Genomic DNA, 26006 nt, shown 5'->3' on the forward strand with positions numbered 1-26006 from the left:
AGGCTATGTTTTGGAAGAATGGGAAGTGCCTAAGCCTTATTAATGCTTGTTCAAGACAGCGGTGCAACTTGCTATATATATGTTTTCACTCACAGGAGTCTGCACTTACAGACATGACTTCTCATACTTCTCTATCTCACGTATGACAGATCCTTCGCTGCTTATTTTACCTTTATTGTGTACTTTTGTATTGAAAGCAAACTACTTGGAGTTGTAACTGGGTCATCAATTAGTGTATTGTACCTGATGTATCTGGTAAATGCACTTGTACCCATCACAGGCATTTTGCCTGCATTCTGACTTATTTCGGAACCACTCCAATATGGCCAATGTGTCCTTCTTCCCTTTTCACCATGCAATGTTAAAAAGGCACCTGAGTGGTGGCTGTATTACATGTGATCAAGGCTGCTGGACAGCCGAAATGCGGTGTGTAATTTAACAGTTTTCGGCAACGATTCTGGTTTGAGTGTACTGTATGTACCCTGAGAGCGCGCCTACTGGAGCTTTTGGTATACTGATGACAGCCGGTACGCTCTGCCAGCATGCGCGCCACTTCTCTTGGGTCCACATGTTCCGGAAAGTGCAGCGAGTAAAGGATATATATATATATATATATATATATATATATATATACACACACACAAAATCAGGCATTAATGAATGATGGATGTGTTGTAACACATTCACCCCTATATTCTTTTTTGTTGCACTCATCACCCATTTGTTTCCTTTTTTAGTATTTGATTTGTGTTCCTTGAAGTTAGAATTCCCTTTAGATTGGTTTTCTGGAAAGAACCTGCTTGGTCTTTCAATTCATATTCCATTCCCTGATGTCAGGTTTGTGTCTTGCACCTCTTCGTCTGCATAAATCTTCAATCAACAGGTACAAGGTTCCCAGTGAGGTTTTTGCCCCTGTGGCATTTCCGCCTGTCTAGGACCCTCTACAGGAGACCCTTGACATTTTTCATATGTACTATTAAAATTCAGGATGGCACCTTGGCTACTGGTGGGAGTTGCAATTGAAACTTGATTGACCTTCATGGCGTGTAGTCCTTGACAGATTGCTATAGTTGTTCTTTTTAACACTTCCAATGTTCATGTAGTGACCCCTACAAGTGTATAATTGTACCCCCTTTCACATCAAAATGTAATGTCTTCATTGCATTCAATTTAAGAGCCATGAAAACTTTTAACAGTCAAAGAGATTTGTTGTGATCTCTCTGTAAGCATATTTTAAATACCATGTGATGGTTGAAGTATGCAGAATTTGTGTTCCCAGAGGAGAATCAATACGTTTCCGAGTGTGTTGTTGTCTTTCCCAGCATCTGTGCTGATCTCCGGTACCCCTTTGTCAATTCTCTGACTCAGTTCATACTTCTTGGAAAGGGCACAGAATTCAGCTTTGACGTTGATGAAGGAAATACAATCTAAGATAGAGCCTGGTTCTCAGGTCATTCCATGCACATTTGAGAATGAAACAAAACCTTCAAATGGAAAACGTAGCATTATTCGAAACCCAACAAATAATGGCCAAAAATGGACAGCATGTGATTTAAAACACATGCTGCATAAAATAATGTTTTACTAGGAAATGTGCCTGCCCACACCTTCTACAGCTGCCACAGCAGCTGTGAAAAAGAGCTGTTGGTAGCCTTATGGTACTTGTAGATGATCATGATGCATTGTTACTAGGACAAAATGGCCTATCAAAGATGGAACTTTTTGTCCTTGCTGTAAATGTGAAGAATTGTAGTGCAATGTCAACTAATAACACTTAAAGGCACCATATAGTGTCCTTAGCAATGCAGTCATTTATGGAACTGGCACTTTCACACCGACTGGGAAGCTTGCAGGCACACACTCAATTCATTACTGCACGAGTGCTTATCTTTCCAGTGACGTCTGAGATGAGATTTTGCAATATTTGTGCAATACAGCATTTCCTGCATCCATCTGAGTTGAACTGTAAATCCTCTTTTCAATGTCATATAAAAGCTGCAGTTTCATCTTCATTCGAATAATTTCCTGAATCTCTGCTACTTTGTTTAGAGTGCTTGTTTTCAAGTCCATGACCAGTTTTTGCACCTTCTTCAGGATTAATAATCTCCACTTCACAACATGTTTCTTTAGGCTCCTCTGTATATCCTGGAAATGCATTGTTCATATGGTGGTCCTCCAAGCACTGCAAGCAAATGAGGTAAAACCATTAATTCATAGTTGCAGTGTTCATAAATATTTTGTCAGTGTCCAACAATGGAGATTCAGATACACATTTGTTCAAAGCAAACTGGGAAAACCTACTGACACCATGCATTCCCAGCATTTGTGAACAATTAACATGCATTTGTTGAACTACTGAGATTATCCCTACTCTTGGAGAAAGTTAAAGCAAATCACTGTAGTGGTGGTTCTTGGGACACCTGAAAGGACAATTGTGCTTCACCACCTGTGATCTATCACTGCTATTTTTCAGGTAGTAAAAAGCGATACCAAAGTGGATGATAGACGGAGCATTTGAGCAAATCAAACACTCACCCCAGTCAACTGATCTGGGTTTAATCCATCATCATTCTTTAGCTCATTCCACCACCCCATGGCCAAATGCAAATCAGTCTGACCCTGTGGCTCATGGGAACAGTCCAGCCCGAACTGCCAAGCCATGTCTTCCCTGGACCGGAAACAAGCATCCTGGGACCGATTTCGGATTCATAATCCTCATCAGCCAGGCTATCTTGAATCCAGTGGCAGAGTGAGCAAGGGACCCACGTCTGGGCATACCCTGCCAACTCCCTGGACCGGTATTGCTTTGTTCGCCCTAAGTTGGCAGGGTGTGCCCAGACGTGGGTCCCTTCCTCACTTTGCCACTGGATTCAAGACAGACTGGCTGACCATGTATTTTGCGCAGATGTGATATAAGTACACTCGCTGGAGTAAGGGTGCTTGGTGAGCAAGATATGAATGATACTATCATTAGACATGATCACATGCAATTTCTGAGCACACAGAGTTTGATGGTTGTGTGTCGTACTGGATCAGTCACACAAAGGATCAAGGACCACATTGAAATCATTTCCCCAAATGGGTGCCTGTGGATTGAGTTGTGCACTTATCAGCCAAACCTCTCAAAAAAGACCAGGGCTGTCTATGTTAGTTAGGCCTGTATATACAGATAATGGTGACAGTTGTACTCAGTAAGATGCTATGCAGGATCATATACTTACCTTCCCAATCTCATATTACCAGTTGAGGATGCACTTGGGTACTCTTTCTGATTACAGTTACACCACCTCTGGCTTATGCAGAGATGGATGTTTCGCAAGCAGCACCAATCCAATTGCCACGCAGCGTAGAGATCATTTGATCAGAAAGATGGGTTTTCTTTTGTAGGAGACCAATATCAATGTTGTGTCTGTTTAGATAAGTGAATACTTGGCAAGTTTAGCCTGATCATTCACTCCCCGAGGTGACCAAGATGCAGGACACACATCCCACTCGAGACTGAGTGGGCGGCCGAAGAATGCAGGGAGTGAAAAATGCTCCCAGGGATCCATGACTGCAAACATCACTGAAGAATACTAGCAAATTCGTATAGCAGTTTCCACAAAGGCCTAGAGGTCGAGAGCGGGGTCCAGAAGACTCTGGGCCACTCAAGTCCATAGCATAAAACATGAATATTCAACTGTGTCTATTGCATTCTAGGTAAAACTGATTGTATGGAGTAAACATAACCGTGCTATCAACAGTGACAGTATCTACAATGAAAGTGCGATCTGTTTATCAGTCAGCATCACTGAGGTGATAAGAGGCGCTATCTGCCCCTCCATTTCTGACTTCTGTAAGGTGCGGATGTCCCTGCTACAAAATCTGGTGGCCTGCTTGGGATCAGACAGTATGTGCAGCCTTTAGATGCATAGTTTTCAGGGTATACTGCATCACTGCCTGTTGCAGTTTCCTCTTGATTGGAAGAAACTTAGTTCTTGCTGGTTGTCACACAAGGGTAAAGTCTGTTTACACTGATATCTTATTACCGTCATATGCAAGGTCTCAGCATTTTGTGAGGTGTAAGGCTGTGTCATTGTCTTTGAGGTTCATCTACTGGCTGATTATGCCCCTAGAGGGGGACGGTCCAAGAGATCTGTGCGCACATTCTATGGAGAGCATGGAGGTGACTGCAAACTTCCCAAACATACTTGCCAACACATTCTCTACATAATCATCTATTCTGCGAATAGATTTTAGAAGCCCCAATCTGCACAGGTTGTTGCTGGGAAAACAAGCCTCCAGGCCTTCATTTTTAGCTTGGATTACCTCTAGGTAATTTTTCATATGCAGGAGTTTCTCGCTGCATCCATTGGCATTGTCTTCTGCATCTGACACCCGCCATTCTAGTTGATCTATTTTTTTTAAAACATATTTTATTGGGTTTTCTCCAGTGCCGCATGTATCAGTAACAAACATCTATCACCTTTATTACAAACATTGCTATTTTTACAGCATCCAAGTGTATACAGTAGGCTGTCACCATATGTGATAGTAACACTGCTACCTTTGTGAAATAAAATATATATGCAATACATTGCTTTAACTTTATAAGTGTCCATATTTCGAACAACATTAACAACTAAGAACAACTACCCCCCCCCCCTCTTCCCTCCCTCGTTCTGGCCCTTCGTGATTGCAGACAGGTTTAATAATGGCTCCCCAGACGAACTTGCGTAATGTGCTGAACTTCTGCGGGTGCGTGTAGGGACTAGTAGTGCTGTTGCAGCCAGGGTGCTGCGACTGGACATGCGTGTTAATGCGTAGTTTGGGTGCCAGAAGGAGGGTCGGGGTCTATGGCTTTATAGTTCCCCAGCATAACATCCCACTCCATGGATGTCGGGTTTTTACGCAACCTCCGGGCCTCCTCATGCCTTATAACTGCACTTTCAGCTCTGCTCCATCAAACTACCTCACTATGCCAAGTGTATATCGCAGGAGGTCTCTTTGCCTTCCACCTCATAGTGATTGATCGCTTTGCTATTATAAGTGCGAGACCTAAAAATCGGAGTTGAACCTTCTGAGGGCCTGTGCATTTATGCAACCCTAACAGGCACTCTTCAATATTGTCCGCGACATGCAAGTGTGTGGTTGCCGCCAGGATGCGACATACCTCCTCCCAGAACCCTCTGAGGTGTGGGCATGCCCACAGCATGTGGATGAGATCTGCCTCCTCCATCTTACAGCGGGGGGAGCAATGTTGTGAGTTTGGGAACAACCTCTGTAGACGGCGTGGTGTTAGGTAAGACCTGTGAATAACCATGCATTGTATGAATTTAAATTTTGCATTACGGGTCACCCGTTTAGGAGGTTCTAGTATAACGGACCAGTCCTTATCATACAATTCCCGCCCCAGTTCACCTGACCATTTGGCTCTCAGATCGGTAAGGGTCACTGCTGGGTGGGCTCGGATACCAACATAAAGCCATTTGATGAAGTGCCTTCCCTCGCACATATAATATAATATAGTAGCAAACCAATTCATGTGGCGGAGGCTGCTCACGCTGGCCATTCCAAATGATCCATGCAGTCCTCGTGTTTATCAATCTGTTCCTTCATCCAGTCGATTCTGTCAATCAGAGACACAATCTTGGATTCTATCATGACAGACCTTGCTTTATTTCGGGTAGGATGACCCTCTGGTCTTGTTCCATTGGTGTGCCCATGACTGGCTGGAACAGGGTGTCATCAAGTTGTATGCCCTCGCCCATGGACCTTGGCGAGCACTTGTTTGGTAGTAGTTATGCTTGTATGCCTCTGGCAGCGTTCCTTCATTGTAAGTTCAGGGCACCTGGTGACCCCAGAGGAGACTGAGTACGCCATGGGTAACATTCGAGTGGCACAGCGTGGACACTGTCACAAAAGAACTGGCTGATGGTCCCCAGTGGGATAATAAGTGCAATAACTGTTGATACATGGCCAGTATCCTCAGCTGTACATGCACCAAGATCAGCCTGGACCTACTATGGCTCCCACTGTGGGAGTACATAGTTGGGTCTCGCCGCAGTGGATGAGATCCCCTTATGGGTATGTTGCATCACCGCAATAATAGCACTGTAGAAAGGAGGCCATATGACACCAATCTACCTGCTGTTATCTCATCACGTTGCTGGGTCTCTACCACTGTTAGGAGCTGGCCATCTCTTTATGCCTCAGTCGCATTTCACACTAGGTCAGCTTTCCATTTATGCCGTAAAACAGGCACAAGGAAGTGCAAGACAAGAGACCAGCACACAGACCGCCTTACTCGCTGCCACAGTCGACATACGCTCCCTCCTCGACCAGGGACACACCGCGGCCCTGATCCGACTCGACCTCTCTGCAGCATTCAACTGCGGAGTGCCCCAAGGATCGTCGCTGAGCCCCACGCTCTTCAACATCTACATGACCCAGCTCGCCGACATCGTCAGACAGCACGGACTCATCCTAGTATCCTACACCGACGACACCCAGCTCATCCTCACCCTCACCAAAGACCCCGTCACCACCAGACTCAACTTCCAGGAAGGAATGAAGGTCGTCTCATCCTGGATGAGCAGCAGCTGCCTGAAGCTCAACTCAGAGAAGACAGGAGGTCCTCGTCCTCGGACCCTCTCCCTCCGCATGGGACAACACCTGGTGGGCCACCGCCCTCGGCAGCCCCCCAACCCCCACGGACCATGCCCAAAACCTCGGCATCGTACTAGACTCCTCCCTCTCCATGGCCCGACAGGTCAATGCCGTCGCCTCCTGCTAATTCAACACCCTCCACATCCTCCGAAAGACCTTCAAATGGGTCCCCCCAGAATAAAGGAAGACCGTCACACGCACACTCATAACCAGCAGATAGAACTACGGAAATGCCCTCTAAGCCAGGATCAACAAGTCTCTGCTCCACAAACTTCAAACCATAGACAACACCACAGCCAGATGCGTCCTCGGCATCCGTTTACACAAACACATCCCCCAACACCTGCGCAGCCTCCACTGGCTCCCCATAGAGAAAAGAGTCACCTTCAAGATAATCACCAACACGTACTAATGTCTCCACAACACCGGAGCCAAATACCTCAACGGGAGGATCTCTTTCCACGTACCAAAGAGAAACCTCTGATCTGCCGACCTCGCATTAGCCGAAACCGCACGCATCAGCAAAGACAGAACAGGCGGAAGGGCGGTCTCCTACATTGCGGCCAAGACCTGGCCGATCTTCCGATCAACATCAGTCACGACCCACTCTGAACTTCTTCAGGAAGACACTCAAGACCTGGCTCTTCAACTGAATGGAGTTGCGAAACCCCACCCCAGTGCCTTGAGACCCTCACGGGTGAGTAGTGGCTTACGATCCCCTGATTGATTGATTGATTGATTGAAGAGGTGTAGCAATCCCACTGCTCCACTGCTGCTAGGTGCAGCCCCAAATCAACCCACTCCCCTACAAGGGCCACCACCCTGAAGCAGGTCAGGATCTTGCACCAGGTGCTGAGAAGCAGGCACAACCAGCCCACCTTTCAGTAATATAATCCTTACCCAGCGGTTCTCAGCTGAGAGCCAACAGTATGCCGTTGAGGAGCAGGTTGAGTGCCATGGTTCCCACATCATTCCATTTAAGGAGCCTGGTCCTAAGGCAAGAAGGAGGAACATCAGCAGACCCAGACCATAAGTTCCTTCAAGGTTAATGGACCATTAGGCCAGCAAGGCAAAGTAAGTCTGTGGCACGGAACGAAAGTCTGGCCCAGAACTCTAGTGCAGCACTTGTGTCTCTGAGGGGTTGGTCACCAGGTTCACATGGTTCTGCTTTTGGTGTGCCACACCTGTGTGTGTCTCTGCACCAGCCAGAAGTCAGCAATCCTCTGCTACCCTGGACCTCCCACCTTCCTTGGACCAGCACTCCTCCTTCCACCCAACTATCAGGGTACACACAGGCCATGTTGATTACACCACTGGGAGAACATCCTCGATAGATCTGTGCTCATGTCAAAACCTAGTCTTGCGCTGGCTCACTTTCGTGGGGGACTGCCATCGGAGGTTATGTATAAGTGGCACAATGGCAGTCAAGTGTGGGTCCAGTTGACATGCAACCCCACGCACCCAATGTGCTAGCCAAATCAGAACAATGTCAGGCAATCCAGTGTGTGAAGGTTTAAGAAAGGTAGGGTCTCCACTTCGTTGGACACCCTTAGGGGTGGATTCCTTTCAGATTGCCTCTACAGCTGGCAGTCTCGCCCAAGTGTAGCCATTATAAAGCCCTCCATTCAGACACAACCCAAGATTTTTTCTTGTAAGCACTGAAATATAGACATAATTGTTGTTAAAAAATACTTTGGAAACATTTAAATCTTTGGTATTGGCTTAAGAAAAAGGAGGCTGATTTATATCATCCAAACATTATAGGTGACTATTTACTACAAAACCTAACCACTGGCTCAGACAGAAATATAAAAGAAAGTTCATGAATATTCAAATTTGTGTAAAAGGACAATTTACATTTGTAGGCTAAAAAAAATGCAATTGGGGAATTGATCTGAATTGTGACATCTTAGATGAGGACAGTACTAGAAATTTACAAAGAATATCGGAGGGTTTACAGAAACCTTTGTAAAATTGAAATGCTTAGTCTTACTCTAGTGGATATTACGAAATGCTGCAGATGCCATATTCAATAAAGAGATTTTCTTAATATGCATGTTTCTATCCTGTAATATCTGAGTGATGGAAAGAAGTGACTACCAGGATAAACATTTTTGTATTCTTAGTGATTCAACGTTCTCAGCAAATCAAATTCCCTGTTATATGGTTAAGCTGAGGAAGAGTAAAAGACAATGTAATTGAGGTTTCCAAAAAGTGCTGCTGTTCCATGAAGAATCAGTGCACTTTACCTCGGTAAAAATACACATATGTGGAACAGCAATAGTAAGAGAAACAGTGAGATTAACAAGATGTAAAACTAAATATTTTGGACAGTACACCAGGTGCAGTGGGTACCATGATCATTGAGGTAGATGTGGAAAATGTGAGGTTTTTTATGTTTACTGAGTGACATGCTTTGCCATAAGTATGTAATGACAAAGTTAATTTATCTCCAAACTTGTGTTTAGCAACTTCTAATGCAATCTGCTACCTCAACTTTTACTCAGGTTCCCCTTTCCTTCCCATTAAAACAGACTGTTCTTTAGACACGATTGCAATGTCTAATTCAGTCACCAACCTGATACTGAAAAGAGGCATTTCAGAAGAGCTCTATATTGGAACATTTGGAGAGCTCACTCTAGGCCTTTCACCCGCCCTCCTAAAATCTTTCATGCCATTGGCTACTGTGTTGCTGCAGCTCCTTAGTGGTTAAGCTGAGATTGCGGTTTAAAGACATTATGCACATTTGAAGAAACCCACATATTTCAAGTAGAAATAAGTTGATATATTCATGCAAAGTCCAAGCTTAGTTACAGTAGTAGGCCCTACATTAAGCCAAGACCAGTTTATCACATCCTCATCAGAGCCCCCCAAAATGCCTCTGGTGGAATCCTTAGCACAAACATTCAACTAACATCATTATTATTACAAGCCAATGCCATCACCATGTAGGACACAAACAAGAGACATTTCTCTTTTCTATAAAGAAATGTAACACAGATTAAACATGGCCCCCACAACAATCACACTGAACAAAAACCCAAGCACTCATCACCACCAAGATGAACTGTAACATGCTACTAACATAAACTATACCTCGAAACATTTATAACAAACGAGACGGAATATCTCCTTGCCATTCAATTTTAGTTACACCATTTTCGGCTTGGTTATGTAAATAAAAATGATTTACCTCTTTTATGTTGGAAGGCAATGTGCATGTTGGGAAGAACACGTAACTGATCCACTGCTTTAAGTAACGCGACAAGAAAAATAAGGCTGGCACAATGCAAACTACAGCTATGGCAGATGCTACGAAGGCAGCCAGCATCTTCCAAAACGAAGATTCACCTAGATGGAAAAGAAAGAAAATAAATATTTCTTTTTTTAAGATTCCTTGGAATGATGAAGTGCATAAGGAAACGATAAAACATATTGTGTAAACACTAATTGATATACTAGCTGCTAACGTTCAAAGGCAGTATAACGACTGTTAAAAATACACCTTTACAAATGTATTCGTTTTTACGAAAGAAGAGGCAACATGAAAATATGGCGAAAAATGTACCCGTATGTGTTTTTGTTCAAACAATTCCACAGGAAACGACGTAGATGTTCAAAGCTAACCGTCGTATAGCACTCTGAGGCCTCTACCGGTATACTGACTCAGACACTGAGCAGCACAGTGTTAGTTCAGAGAAGAAGGGGGGAAGGCAAAAACTGTCGATTTTGCAAAATGGTCATATGCAGCTTTCCTACCTACTGATGTAGATTACCAAAACTTATTATTATAAAGAGACAGAACAGAGGGTCTTGTTGAACGAAATGATTCAATAGAGTGGGTCTGGTTATTTTTGCTGACACCACATTTTTGAAAGGTTTCCTTTTTTGAAGAATACTCTATATTTGGGGGGGGGGGGGCATTCTGGTACCTATGGCGGCATCTTGAATAGGTTGGATAGGTTTGAGGCACCTCCCTAGGAAACAAATAACTTGTAGGTCAGGGAAAGGGGGAAAAAGAAATAACCACAATTGTATATTATAATCCCACTAGACCTATATTTGTTTTCATAAGGCTTATAATAAGCTCACGCTAGGGGCACGAAAAACTGCTCTGCTACACAAAGAAATGATTTCTTATTTGTGTTTTTCACGTTTTATTTCATTTTTTCTTTTTGTTTAAACATTCAACTTTTCGTATTTAAAAAAAAAATGAAATACAAAAAGTTGAATGTTTAAACAAAAATAAAAAATAAAATAAAACGTGACAAACACAAATAAGAAATCATTTCTTTGTGTAGCAGAGCAGCTTTTCGTGCCCCTAGCAGGAGCTCATTATAAGCCTTATGAAAAGAAATATAGGTCTAGTGGGATTATAATATACAATTGTGGCATCATGAATAGGTGCCAATGCTTCAGCACTGTAATTCTCACCATTCATTAAGTCACCCTCTTCTTTAACATCTATAAAACCTAGATCCCCATTTCACATATTGCTCTTTGCATTCCTACACTGTGGATTAAGGACTGCCATAAATGCAGTCAAAGAAGGCACTGGCCTGTGCTGAAAATCACACCGTGACTTCAACAATGTCCCAATTATAACAGTAGCTCCAAAAAGGAATTAAAATCCTCTGTCAAGATTCAGAGTGGGTGGAGTGTGACACTGTAAATTTGCTGTTGCATGTTTGGGATATGTACTTCTGTTTTGATGTGACAATTACACCACCATATTGCTACTCCTCTAGCGTTTGGTGGCATTTGACACTTCCAAGCCACACTATTACAGATTTTTTCAGAACAACTGGAGCATGATCCAGTCACACATGAAAATGTTTTAATCCCTCCTTAGCCAATCAACAACAGGATCAAAATCTTTCAAAAGCTCCCCCTCTTCCTCCATAATAATCAAAGACTTTTAGCAGGTCATCATGTTAGACTCCTCCTCTGGGGCAACTACTGCTGCACCCTCTAGAGCAACAATGTCCTGTAGGTTTCATTTCCGAAACAAGGTCAACCTGTTATCAGCAGGCACAACAGCTGGTGATGAATACCACAAAGGAACAGACTCCACTTCTTCCCCGATCTCGCTCTTGAAAATGGAAAGGCATGGAAAAGGAATGGCAACATCAAGAGACAGCTGCCAGAGAGGGCAATCTGTTATGTTTTGGTTGACAATGACACAAAACGGCAGATTTTCCTTCGAAGGAAAGAAACCACCTAAAAGGGAGGGAAGACCTTCTAAACAGTTAGGAAAGATTCAGATCCATTCTCCTGGAACGTAAACTTCAAACAATAAAGCACACATCTGGCCATGCACAAGTAATCCCACAGAGTCGAAGTAAAGTAGTGGGTTTTCTCGAAATAAAGAGGAGTATGGCGAGCCGGGAAGTGAGGTACCAAGGAGGTACACTGCGGTTTAGGGACTCTTGGAATTTGTCTGACCAAACAAGCATCCGCAACCCAAGGGGCTTGACTAATACATCCATATGGATTTGGTGTTTCTGGTACTTTTGTACAAGTCCCCGGACAGGCAAGTAGCGTTCCCTGTCACATGTAATTATACGTGCAAGACCTCTGTGTGTAATGAACATTAGAATCGGACCGGGACACTGACATTCCTTTTGTCCTGACAAATGCACTGGACCAATTTTGGCCATAAGAATAGGGCAGAAACCTATTGGCAAGCTGAGGGTCATAGGACCATAGTATTCCTTTTTTGCCCCTCCCCTTAATTATCATAAGTATAATTATTTTTATAGTGCTTATCCACCCCGTGAATAAATGGATACCTGGGCATGGATGTGTCATTTTGAGTAGTAATATTAATCCCTGGTCAGAAAAAAAGAATATATATACAACAAGCTCCCTGGAATAAGGTCGAACACATCCTGGCTTTTAGCAGCCACGATGTACCCAATGATGAAGCATGTCACTACTCCCCTGTATTGTAAGACACCCCACTACTTTACTTCGCCTCTATGGGTTTACTTGTGCATGGGCAGACCGATACTTTATTGTTTAGAAATGCTTTGCTTGACACCTGTAGATTCAGGTCTCATTTTAAATCCTGTCTAGATACTCTCACACAGAGTAAGCCAATCTTGAACCTTGACCAACCCCAGCATGACATTTCCATCCGCTGGGGCTGTATTTAATATGAAATTGACTGCTAATGATCATCTCCTCTTTCTGTTTGGGTACCTGCTTTCGATTTTCATTTAGCCACATGATTCTAAAAGGAGCTACGCTCTGAGAATTAAAAGTGATGAGGCCAAAATCGGGTGAAAAAGAATTTTTAAAACTGGGTGACTGTGAATTTTTGATGTTTCGAGGGTAGAAAAGAGAGTAGCTCCGAGCATAATGAAGTTAGCGAATACAACTTAAGGATACAGAAGAGGTGTCCCATATGCTGCTTGTCTGCCCTTAATTACTTCAGGCCAGTAGACTCTATAAAACTTTGCATTGGACAGTGGCAAAGTAACTGCTCTTGGAGTCTTTGAATACTTTTGTGATTAAGCCCTCCTTGGTCGCCGTCCCTTATTTTTAAAGAGTATAATGTTTTAAAGTATTGTCTTTTATAGGGTATTTCTAGTTTCTATTCTATTACATCTTTTAATATGTAATCAATAATTTGTGTATAAAATTTTAATACACATACTGTCTTTACCCCTTGCATGCTCGTGATAGCCCCCGGCCTTCACGTGTCACGGTGGGCGTGTGCGAAGGACAGCCGGGGGCCGTCCGAATTCCACCCACTAATTAAAATGCCTTCAAATCGCCATGCAAGGGGTAATAAACTGTATTTGCATTTCACTGCGACACTTTATTTCACTGTGACACTTTCTGTACCATATTTGGTTTTAAAATGTCATCTGGCATCAAATAATCCAACTATTGCAACTTGGTGCTTTCTCCCTGAGGTTTTTCTCACAACTGAGTCTTCTTAGAGGGCTCCCCTCCAAAATGAGAGGCAGAGGGCCCCATTAACCCCTTGGCAGCTGGGGTAATTCCCCCACGGCGTGGGGGTGGAATTAGCCGTGTGTGGGCGGGCCGCGGCCGTTATGAGCACACAAGGGGTTAAGGGATCGGAAGCCCTGTAACAAGTACCAAGAGGCCTGTTGCCTATGGCTTATAATGGGCCCCTCTTACAGAAATGCAATAGCTTCCTTCTTGTTACTAAGTACAGAGCCTCATTCTGAATCAGCTTCTCCTTTGACATAGCCAGGAGGTGGCTTCTTAGCAGCTTAGAAAATGTGAAATAACTCAAAGGATCATAGTTTCATGAACACACACTTTTGTTTGAATCAACCATGGTGAACTGCTTGCCACATCCAATGCATTGTTTGAAGCCCCTTGTAAATGGCATGCATGCAGAGGAAGGCACCTTTTTTATTTTTAAATAAATGATAAAAATAGAAGAGAAGGTTCCGCCAGTAAAGGAATAAGTAGAGACAGATCAAACAAACCCACATATAAAAAAGTAAGTGCCACAGAAGTTAAACATTACGACATGTCAGACAGTCAGACAAAAGGAGGATTTGGGGGGGGGGGGGGGTGGTTGGTGATTCACAGATGCGATGGAAAGCCCTTTCTGTTTGTTCATGGTCTTATCTGCGGTGCACACTCTATGGGCCCTCTTGCAGAAGTTGCATCTGTAAACGTGAATTGGGAACTAAACATTACTTTCCATTTCATCAATATTCTCACTGTCAGTGATCGGAATTGTTGGACCTGGCCCTTTTTACAGGGTTATCACTAAACTTTTAGCCTTCCTCCTATATTTTTTCCGACCTGTTTTTGTTGGCTATAGGACTCTGGGCACTTTACCACTGCTAATCAATGCTACAGTGCATGTGCTCTCTTCTTTAAACGTGGTATTATTGGCTTACACCTGTTTGTCATATTTAATTTACCTGTAAGCCCCTAGTGGTATCCCATATACTCAGGGCCAGTAAATTAAATGCTGCTAGTGGGCCTGCAGTGCTGCTTGTTTCACCCACAGAAGTATCCCTTCAAACCTGTCTCAGGCCTGCCACTGCAGTGCCTGCATGCACAGTTTACTGTCACAGTGACTTGGTATGTAAGGGTACTGTGTAGGTAAAAGGTAGGACATGTATTGTATGGCATGTCCTGGTAGTGACAAACACCCTATTTCATGAGTGCTGCTCCTCTCATAGGTTAGCATTAAGAATTCCTTTATATGTGTGGAAGTGGTAATTTCTGATCTGAAAGGAGAAGCGTTGCCATGTTTGGAATAGTGGTGATAAATCATGCTTATTGGTATAGGTAGAATTTCCATTACTATTATAGAAATGGCCCTTTTAGAAAGTGGGCATTTCTATGTGCTTAGGACTCTTTGTGTTTTGCAGCCTGACTAGGGCAGAGTGGCAACTCGGCTTTGTGCATACTTTCCAGACAGCCATCACACAGGAAGGGTTGTGTTTAACTGGGTTGCATCTGCATACTGAATGCTCTTCCTGGGCGGGGAGAAAGGGAGACAGGGCACACTTACATTTGTACAGGCTGTGTCCTGCACTCACACAAAGGGCTTGTTTACTCACTACTGATGTCTGGAGCCAGGGCTGGAAATGAAAGGTGGTGTTGGTCACCTCTAAGATTTCTTTTGAAGTTACCTCCACATCAAAGACATTTTGAGTATAAGTACAGTGACTCTGACCCCATGTTTTTAGACAATGCGTGGACTTGTAACCAGACGCCGCTGGCTCTACAGACTGCTCTTTGCCAGTGGGAACAGTTAAGCAGTTAGGAGGAGCCGCCATTGGACCCTCTTGTTTGGTGTGCTGACCTGTGGCATGCTGGGCTGCAAGAAGGACTGCCTCTTTGCCTACAAGGACTCTGTGTGCTGGCCTGCCTACATTCCTGCTTGGGTGCCCCAGGGATCTCCCAGGGCCTGTTGAGCAGCCCCATGGTTGTTTGTAACTCCAGGGCCATCCAGAGTGGCATCAGTACACCTCTGCCATGGGACTCTTGAGGTCTGCGAGTCCGACAGCAGAGTGACCTACCGTGGGAGCCATGATGCTGGTGTGCTCCTGATCTTGCCACATTTGTATCTACCAGAAGCACAGCCCGATTACCGTGGGGCTTGACGCACTGTGGAGACCTGTGATCTGGCATGCATCGGCACTCTGATCGAGTTTGCACTCAGTGCTCCCCCGGGGCACAAGCATGCATCCACTTTGGTGCTCCCTTGTTGTTGGGAATCCCCGTGTGCGAGGGGTATCCCAGGGGCCAGCACGTCTCTGGAAGGACTCTCTTCACCACACCAAAGCCCCAAGCGACACAGACAACACCAAGGGGGCACTGCTCAGGGCTGGAGAGTAGGAATCACCTGTAGTGCATCCAGCTTCCCCGTTATTGCATTAATTCCCTGCCTGAGTTGCCACACTATGTGCCTCACAGGTGTTGCTAATTTTACTTCCTTGGCCTGAGTACTGGCACGATCAAGCTGCGCTCCTCGCAACAGTGTGTTTGGCTGAGGACACCCTTAGGCGGTGACCATTCAAATCACTAGGAAGGCTCTGGAAAGAGCCCCTTACAAAGTTTGCCTTGCTTTACTTTTATGGCTACATTTCCGCAACAGTGATCGTTTAAGGGGGCATATCTCTGCTTGGGCACCCTCGATTTTTAATGTTGTGGTCTCCTTTTGTGCAGAATCACCAGGGTTATTCTGGAAAGGGTGTAATATCCACAGTGTGGTACCTTACTGAGTATTGTGGAGATTTATGATGTTTATGCTCTGGTTTGAGCAAGATAGCAAGGTCTAACCTTGTGTCTACCTACCTTGGAGTATGTATTTGGTCACAGTGTCAATAATGCTGGGGGCATTGATGTACTATAATGATTTTTGGTGACTCATGTGCTTTCTCCGCTTGACCTAACTGCTGCATTTCATACCCTGATATTATGATATGTTTTTCCCTTGCATTGTCAGGATGACGAGTATTATTTCAGGATTTGTCTTGCATGCGCATTATTGGTGCTTTTTATGAAGTGTGCAACATATAAGTCTTTATCTTATTGCACTGTGATGTTTTGACAATTGCCTAGTTGGCAAAGTAATTATTGGTTTGTGTTGTTCTGGTCTATGTTTATATGTAATGTAATACAGAAACATATTTGTTTATATAATACTGTGTGATTCTATATTGTGGTGTATTTATTGTGTCACTGATGTGAATGTGTTGAGAAAACACTTTATACATTGTTTGGGATAAGCCTGATTGCTCATGCCAGGCTACCAAGGGGGTGAGCATGGGGTTATCTTGGGTGTGTAACTCCCTTATCCTGACTAGGGTGGTGGGGTTTGCCTGGCTTAGGTGCATACCGAAGCCTCTGCAGGGTTTACGGAGTTCTGCTATGCAGAAATCTGCAAAGTGACAAAAACTCTGCCGCGCTACTGGGAGTTCCGTGAGCGGCAGAGGGCGTTAGAGTCATGCGGTCTTCTGTGATTTTGAGCGTCAGGTATTTGTTCTGCGCTGTAAAATCATCGCAAATGGTACCATTCGCAGCGCAAGAGGGTGCAGCTTACTTTCTGCTGCTCAAGTAGATTTTCTACTCGAGCTGCAGCTTTCTCAACGCGTACAGAATGTTTCTCAACGAGAGTTATCGTGACCTGCTGCAACGTAGAGAAATCTCACCAGGGGGTTAATTTTCTTCGCCCCACTCGCGAACTAGACCTTGGAGAGTGAGAGCAAGGAAAAATCTCGCTGGGAGATAGATTTCCCTCACTCGCTGGAAACTCTGCATGCTCCGAGGAGTGCAGAAATCTCCGCGACTCCTCAACTGTTAGAATGTGATGCTTTAACCCTATGCTGACTGTTGAGAGTACCCACAAATGTGAAGCAATTTCCCCCAACTTGTATGCTAAGATCTCAGGCATCCACAACAAGCGTTGTGAAATCATTCAAGGGAGGAAAATAAAATGAAAACGATCACTGGGGTCTTTTACGAAAAGTGTCTAAGGGTTGCAATGGGTACCTGAGCCCACTTCTATTGCCCTCAGTTTCATGTGTCGTTGTAGAAGGGTCTGCAGATGCTCACATTGCTCATTCAGTAAAATAGATTTAACTAGCCTGAACGTGTGCCAATACAATTTCAACAGGGGTGTTCTCTTATTTGCCTGGGTGTAAAGCCCGTGCATATGAGGAACACTGACTTTGCACCTGCTCCATTTTACAGATACGGGCACCAAGGAAAATAGGCCATCGAGTGGCACAGTGAGTATGCTTCAAGTAGAGGTGGTGCAGATTCAGCCCACTCTACCTCTAAGAGAATCCCTTCAAAGGGAGGAAAGGAGGACCTGGGGCACCTACATTGTATCCCTCTGTAGGCAGGAGGAGTTACTCACTGCACCCTGCTGCAAGAGGATCGCTGCCTGACCTTTGAAATGAAGGCAGAGTTAAGGCCTTCAAGGTGAAAGGCAGCCTGGCAGCTTCAAACAGCCAGTCCACCTTTCACTGTAGTGCAGCTCCCAATTCAGGTGCGGTTTCGGGCCTGCACTAGGAACAGCTCATTTGATTTGATATGGTACAATTTCCCACTCTGCACCACAGTGAGTGTGCGAAAATAGTCCATAACTTGAATAAGGCCCCTGTGCACTGCTGAGAATGTTGAAATTACTGCTGTTGCAATTGATGTTGGTAGGTTTGCTGTAACTGGTAAGGACTATGACAGTGTACTTGTGTCCTGTTATGATACGGGCAATCTTGTTGCCAAATAACAGTCACTTTTACAGTTTCTCTGTATTTCTTAATATCTGTGAGCCTTTCATCCACCTTTAGGTGAAAAGGAAGCTCACCATCAAAAAGCATTTTCAAGGAACGTACTGAAAAATACCCTCCATTTCATAAATTGATGTCTATCATACCACTCTACAATGCATACAAGTTGGCTGTCCACAGAGTCATGGCAGCACCTGCCTCTATTTTCTAGCATGCTGTCTTCAAATTCACACACATCTGATCGGGAAGAGGTTCACCCCACCCAGCCGCTGAGTGAAAGCTTCTTACTGGCCTATATTAATCACCAAGTCAGCCAGGAGATAATGTATTTTTCTTCATTTCTGTAGTAATAGATCTAGTCTTAATTTTTGTATTCACATTTTCAGTAATGGATTGTAAGACAGTCTTCAAAATAGTAAGACATGTATTTGTCTTTTCTGTCCCATACAACATATCTCTATAAGGAAATAATCCTCCTCCTTTTTCTTCGCATGGCAATATTGTGATTGGAAAGATGTCCACTGAATATGAGGGTCATAGCTTGAGGCATTGCCTGAGGGCACTGTCCTAACTAAGGGAATAAGCATCCAAAAGTTGTCACTTTATGGGATCCATCTGATACTTCCAGGCATCAATCGGTCCTTCGCAACCTCTGAATCGGGGGCGCTGATGGTGACTGAGAGATGGAAATTATTGTAGGCATGTCTATGACTGTCTTTTTAGTATTCTCTGGGCTAGGTAATTTGAAGCTCAACTGAAGTGGTTTCTTCAAACGCCAAATTGTGTTTCATGGTGATTCTGAGGAATGAGTGTTTTTGTCAGAGTCGTACCTGACTGAGCTACTTTGGGCCCAAATACAAGCCAAGTAATGCGGGAACACAGCATCAATCGTTAAACATCCTGAGTTGCACATATTGTAGAAGTGATAATTTTGAGTGCAAGATTGCTTTACTATTATAATTCTTCCCATATGATATGGGCAATCAACCTGGAAAACAGTGTTCCTGCATACATTCCTGCATGTTTTTACTCCTTTCCAAGCCCTTCGCCCACACACATTTACCCACATTTATCCTGGCGAAATGTGCTTGAGGAAGAGTCTTCAGGGTGTGGTGATCTGCACAATTGGGAGTTCTAGTTCAGGCAGAAACTGCAGTATCGACCTGAACTTAACTACAATGGCATTACAGGACAGTCAGGACAATGAACGTTCCATGTTAAACCCACAGGAATCAATCTCCTATGAACTGGTGGTTTGGAATGAAAACCTGGCGAGGTGTTGAAATAGATTTTTCTGGTAATCGCTTCTCAAGCTCACTTTCACAACTACTTTCGACATTTTCTGGTCCTCAATGTCGTGCCTCAATCTTATAGTATTTAGAGAGAGCACTAATAAACAACACCGAAAGAGACCACGGTAAAATTAATCTGAGGTGGATTCTGAGTCCTTATGCAGTGTGAGCTTCAGGGGAACTTGGCCACAAACCATTTGATGCACACTGGAAACCAAAACAAAAGACTTTTAAGAATAACAGGTTTCAGAACTCCACTAGAAAGTAGGAGAGTGCAGAGCATGTTCATCTACTACAAATATGATGTAAACACATTAATACTGTTCATTCATCAATTGATCAGATTTATGTTTGACTTATAGCCGTAACAATATTTGTTGTGCAGTAAATATTCTCGCAGATGTGGGATGTGTAAACAAAAAAACCTGTTAAGCTTTTCTCAGAGCTACAATAGTGTAGCATGAAAAAATAACAAATGTATATACAGTAAACTACTGAATTCCACATATTTCCCAATGAACCTCTGACCACGAGCAAAATATATATGGAAATGACATCAGTAGAGCGTACGACCTTAGCATGGTCTACGATATAATTTTGTAGAAACAATTAATCAGCTAAAAACAGGTCATGCCGAACAAAAACAGAATGTTACACTTAAAATTGTAATTTTACAATAACTTTTCATTTCATACCAGGAGCTGTGGTGATGCATTCAATGGCACTAAAAAGACAAGTTTTATTTTCTTCAGTAACTGCTTGCACTTTTAAGCAATACAATGTAAGAGGTTCCAAGTCAGAGATGGTGAAAAATGGCTCTGGTCCACTTTTGGTAGTTTTCTAAGACAAAAAACAGAGAGGAACTTAACATTAACATGATGACCATTCTAGGTCACACAACTAAAACATTTAGCAATGCAATTCAGACAGATTCAGTAAAATTCGCAAAAAACAATTTAATACAATTGTTCTAAAATGTGTAACATATAACGTTCTGTCTTGCAAATTCTTGGGTTATAAGGCACTTTTAAAACCTGTTTTAATTGCCATTATCTGATGTGAATCTAATTTCCATATACCTCCTCCATCTATAATAGGAAAGAAACTGCAGGAAGTATTACCAAAATCCGCAGGGGGGGGTGTAGGTGAGAAGAGAGAATATTAACAATTATGGCATAAATGCATCAAGCGATATTGCGTTCACAATCGCTGCGAAACAGCAATTGCGATTGCAATTTCCGCTCCCGCAATGCATCAAGTACAAAAGCAGCAAATAGCGAATTCGCAAAACAAAGAATCGCAAAACCATTTGGTAACCCCCATTGCGATTCCTTAACAGCGATTACCCACACATTTAGCTAAATCAATAGCGAATTCGCAAACAAATTGCGAATTCGCTTATAAATCACTATTCCCATTCATCATAAATCGCAAATTGCGAAAATACCATTAATCGCTAAATACGAGTCGCAATTTAAGGAGAAGCAAAACCAGGTGGTAACCATGAAGTCCAATTGGTGAAAAAAAAAATGGCAAACAAGAAACATGTGTTGGGTAAATCAAACACACTTAAGGAGACTCAGTAGGAGCATGGAGACTCAGTAGGAGCATGAGGAAAGTCACAATGCCAGGTCTCTACATCGTGGCAAGGCGGCAGAGGCTCCAGGCTGCAGCCCAGAACCGCACAGGATCCAGGAGCGCATCTTCCGGCTGCGGATTACACTCCTGGGCCAGACTGAAGAGATCTACTCCAAATACAGGCTCAATGGGGCAATGATAAAGAAGCTCATCAGAGACCTTGGCCCCCTGATGCAGCACCCAACACGGAGGACCAATGCCGTGCCCACCCATGTCCAGGTCCAGTACTGCCTGCACCTCCAGGCCTCCGGCAGCTTCCAGGGGATAGTCGCTGTTGCAGGGGGTATATCACAGAGCACAATGTCACGCTGCCTACAGACTTTCCTGGACGCCATGCTGAGCCTGACACACCACCCAACAACCCAACAGGACTTAATGCAAACAAAACATGCATTTCCCACATGTAATTGGCTGCATTGACTGCACCCACATTCACATCTGTCCACCCGCAGAGACCGAATACATGCCACATTCACATCTGTCCACCCGCAGAGACCGAATACATGTACCGGAACCACATGTCATACCACTCCCTCAACATCCAGATGGTCTGCAATGCGAAGACCATCATCACAGACATTGTGGCACAATACCCGGGGAGCACGCATGATTCGTTCATCTTCCGGCACAGCGGCATACACACCCGCTTTGCCTGGGGGGAATTTAGCGAGGGACATCTCAAAGGTAAGTACACATGCCCACATACAGTATGTGAAGACCATGTTGCTGCGCATAACAGGCACTGACCCTCTGCTCCTACCTTCAGGTGACAGCGCCTAAGGCCTCCTTGAATACCTCCTCACCCCATACCTCAACCCTGCCACACCACAGGAACGGCGGTACAATGCTGCGCATATACACACCAGAAATGTGATAGAGCGGATATTTGGCATGTTAAAGAGTCGATTCCGCATCCTCCACAAGACTAGCGGGAACCTCAAATACCGGCCTGAGGTCTGCTGCCGCATCGTGGCCGTGTGTGCCATACTCCACAAGCGGCGGATACCTGTGGAGGTGTCTGGTAGTGAGTCGGAGGGGAACAACCTGCCACCTGCACATGTGCATCATGCACACGGGGAGAATCCTGCTGAAGGACACAGGCGCCGCGCCAACATCACTCTGAACTATTTCTAGTGCACCCATACCCCTCACACAACACTGCACTCATGCATGCCACATGAATAAATGACATGAGGAAGATATGTGTTCAAAATAAATCTTTAATTTATTTAACAAGCTCTCGATGCGCTTTAAATCTGCAAAGATTTGTGCTACTGTATTGAGACATACAGGCTCTTGTATCCTGAGCAGGCGTGTGTGGTTACCTCACCATGGCACTGCCGGAAATGTACAGTCACTGGCGCCTCCTGCCGGACGCACCCTGTCGCCTCTCAACCTCCATGTTGGGAGTTTCCTGCCGTGATGCAGCGTTGGGCCGGGAACTGCGGCGCCTTTCTGGTTGCACCGGCACAGACAGGCTGCTGAGGCTAGATGTCCCCTCACTGGCATCATCCCACCCCCCTTGCATGCCCATGGCTTGCCGCCTGTTGGTTCTCCACAGCGGTGGTGACCTGCTCCAGGGCCCTTGCAACATCTGCGCAGCATTGTACCATCAGTATCTGCATGGCCAGTGACCTGCGCGACAGCTGGGAAGTGGCGTTCCCAATCAGGTGGTTTGAGCGCGTGTAGGCTGATAGCCGTGTCAGCAGCTGCCTGTGGCGTCTGCGTGTGATGTCCTGCTGCGCCACCATAAGTTGGTTGCTCTCCTTGACGGCTGCGGTTAGCTCCTGCACACTTTCAGTGAGTTGATTAATATTGTGTGCAGTTTTGTAGAGCTGCAGCTGCATTGCTGCCATGTATTGTGCCTGCTTGCGGTGCACAGCAAGCATCTGAGCCTTAATACCAAGGCCTAGGTCAGGGCCGGCTCTAGGCTCATGGTGGCCCTGTGCAGGGAGCGTAGGTGGGGGCCCCCGGAAGAGGGGGTCCGGGCGGGGCGGAGCTCAGGAAGGTGTTTTACTAATAATATTGTATGCTCGAGGGAACTTTGCCATTAACCAAGGCGTATCTCGCTGCTCGTATGTCACCCTTCCACTCAACAAGCACGGCTAGTGCATATAAAAGGCAGCCAGAAACAAACACTCACGCAAACAACCACACATTCGCGTGCTCACGAACGCACAAATGTGCATGCACGCACACACGCACTCACGGCTGCAGGCGCTATCCCATTACACATATAGTAGAATTGTTGTCAAAAGCTGGTACAATCTAATTAAATATACAGCACCCATCTGGACAGAGAACGCATGCTGTACATGATCGCCTCATTGTCATACAAAAACAAATAATCCAGTTTGTTTTACATCAGCCTCAGACAAGGGCCTGCCAGCTGTCAGGGAAAATGAATTCAGGTTTCTTTCCAGTTAATTTATCCAATCTTAATTCTATTGTTATTACAATATAATTATTTTAATGTTTCAGGCAACAGTCTAAAGTAAAAAACAAAAAATCGCCAGCTGTGGCCCACTCGAATATAATAGAATCAACATGTCCAGACTGTTGTTATTCGTGTGTACAAAAGCTTGCACCTTACGGTGTTGTTTCTCTTAAATGAAAATAAACATATATTTAAAGAAAAAAAAGGAAGTGCTACGAGGGATCAGCGTAAGGAGCATGGTGATACTGAATGCATTAGGTTCAACAATGCAAGAAGAAGATGCACAACATGACATACTACATGTGAAGGTGACACCTTGGGAAATGGCCATGTTTTGCTAAATGTAGGCACTAACAGCACTTACAATCAAACTGAGTGATTGGGAAAGCAGAAAAGGAATCCAGCACTTCCCACCAGGACTCTCGATCAGCTCCAAAGGCTCATGGGAAAGTCATGAAGAAAAATTGCAGCCACTGCCACCCCATGGCCATGGGTAGAAATATCGAACACTTGCTGCATTCCTGGTTTCCGTTCCATTCCATATCTTTGGAACAATCGTCAAAAAAGTGTGGCCACTCAGGGATGAATGGTAAATCCTCAGGTCAATAAAACAGGCCATCTTAAAGAAGCAGAGTAGAAACAGGAATGAATTCCACATGGATGAGTTCTGTCTGTAGTGGCATACTGGCAAGATAACACAAACAGCATGCACAGGGACACGGCCTGCATAACGAACAGTGGCAGAGATGAATTCAAGCATTACACTCATCTCTTTTTCTGTTGCTCCCTGTGCATCTCATGCCACTGATCCTTGCTTTTAAGAGAGGAATTCAGTTCTGTAGGCATTCAGGACCCACCCCACAGTGCCACGAAGCAGGTTGTGAATTCACTTGTGATCTCACTCTGTACCACGGTACGTCATTGAGGATAGGGTTTACATGCTCTTAGTGACTAATGAGATGTGGCACACAAGCATCTATGTTCTGCGACAAGTGCGCGCGCGAAAAGCACTAATTACCTCATTTAATACATAACTTGAGCTGCATTCCTCAATGTACCTAGCTGGAGGCAGAGCTCATGCAGACACCAGGAGCTCCTTAAATTTACAGAAGTACGAAGCACTAAACGAGAACTGTGCAATGGTTCACAGGCAACAGGGCCTAGCAGCACGAGACCTGCACGAGACCAGCACGTGACCAAGCAGCGCGAGGCAGCGAGGGCAGGCAGCCTACAAAGCATGGCTTGTCTGTCTTTCTTTACTTTATATATTAGTCAGGGATAGTCTCATTGCAGATCTATAACACACTTAAAAGTGTTTTCTAATGTTACTTGCTGTTTGAAGTTGGGTATATAAAAAAACACACACAAACAGCTTTAAGTGATTTCCTTATGTTTCGGCCGGGACATTAAAACACCGGTAGTGCCTGTAGAAAACCGGTCAGATGGCAACTCTAGGTGGAAGCACTTGTCACTGTAATGTTGGGTCTTTAAATTATGGGGCAGGCTAGCTGACTTTTATTCTTTTTGCGTTTTGTATCTACTGTTTTCATAGGACATTTATAAGGCGCTTACTCCACAGACATGCTGGAGGCGCTTGCTGTCATAATGTTGGGGTGTATAATTTATGAACTGTCATGATTGCTTTCTTGTTAATGCACATCCTACACCGCTGTTGCCATTGCAGTGTAGGACCGGATCTGCCACCTCACCTATGTGATTGATTCAGCTTAACACAATAGTACGGTGGGTGTTGTGTGTGTGTGTGGGCTTTCTTTTTTCTCCTCTGCATTGGTTTTGAGTCTCTCACCGCTTGGGCTCCATAGGGGCCCTCATATAGTTTGGCTGTGGTGAAGTGTGGCACGCTCCGTTGCAGTGATGTTGGCTCGGGCTCCAGTTGAAGTTTCTTTGCCCATAAAAGAATACTTTTTGCAACCAAGGTGTTCCCATAATCTTACCCCAGTCGCACAAAGCAATGAACATTTGATGTGCCATTCGACTTGGACAGACGTGGACACCCTAACGGCAACGCTGAACAATCTGAATCTTCCACCCCCAGGCTGAAGACAGCTCAACTGGAAAGACAGGCAGTGGCAATTATTACAAGTCATTATAAATATATTTTGTGAGCACAGTCTCTCACCGGCGTTATTTGAAGGGTCGGAGTCGACGGACTCTCGGGGAAGAGACTAGTCGGACAGGTGATCCAGTGTCTCTATAGATGATCGGGCGACAGGACGAGGACCAGGG

At 44.5% G+C, this 26006-nt stretch overlaps 1 protein-coding gene across 1 annotated transcript in view; it reads right to left on the reverse strand.

The window, feature by feature from the left end:
* Positions 1–987: 987 nt before the first annotated feature.
* The window catches only part of IFNAR1 (interferon alpha and beta receptor subunit 1), a 215356-nt gene continuing 190337 nt past the window's right edge, over positions 988–26006 (reverse strand). Inside the window, exons 9-11 of the mRNA XM_078656953.1 lie at positions 20380–20524; positions 9842–9999; positions 988–2182 (exon numbers count right to left, since the gene is read on the reverse strand). Coding sequence (XP_078513079.1) covers positions 1985–2182; positions 9842–9999; positions 20380–20524 — 501 coding nt within the window. The 3' untranslated portion in view covers positions 988–1984. The remainder of the gene's footprint in view (positions 2183–9841; positions 10000–20379; positions 20525–26006) is intronic.

Source organism: Lissotriton helveticus, chromosome 8 (assembly GCF_964261635.1).
Source record: "Lissotriton helveticus chromosome 8, aLisHel1.1, whole genome shotgun sequence".
Classification (NCBI taxonomy): Eukaryota; Metazoa; Chordata; class Amphibia; order Caudata; family Salamandridae; genus Lissotriton; species Lissotriton helveticus.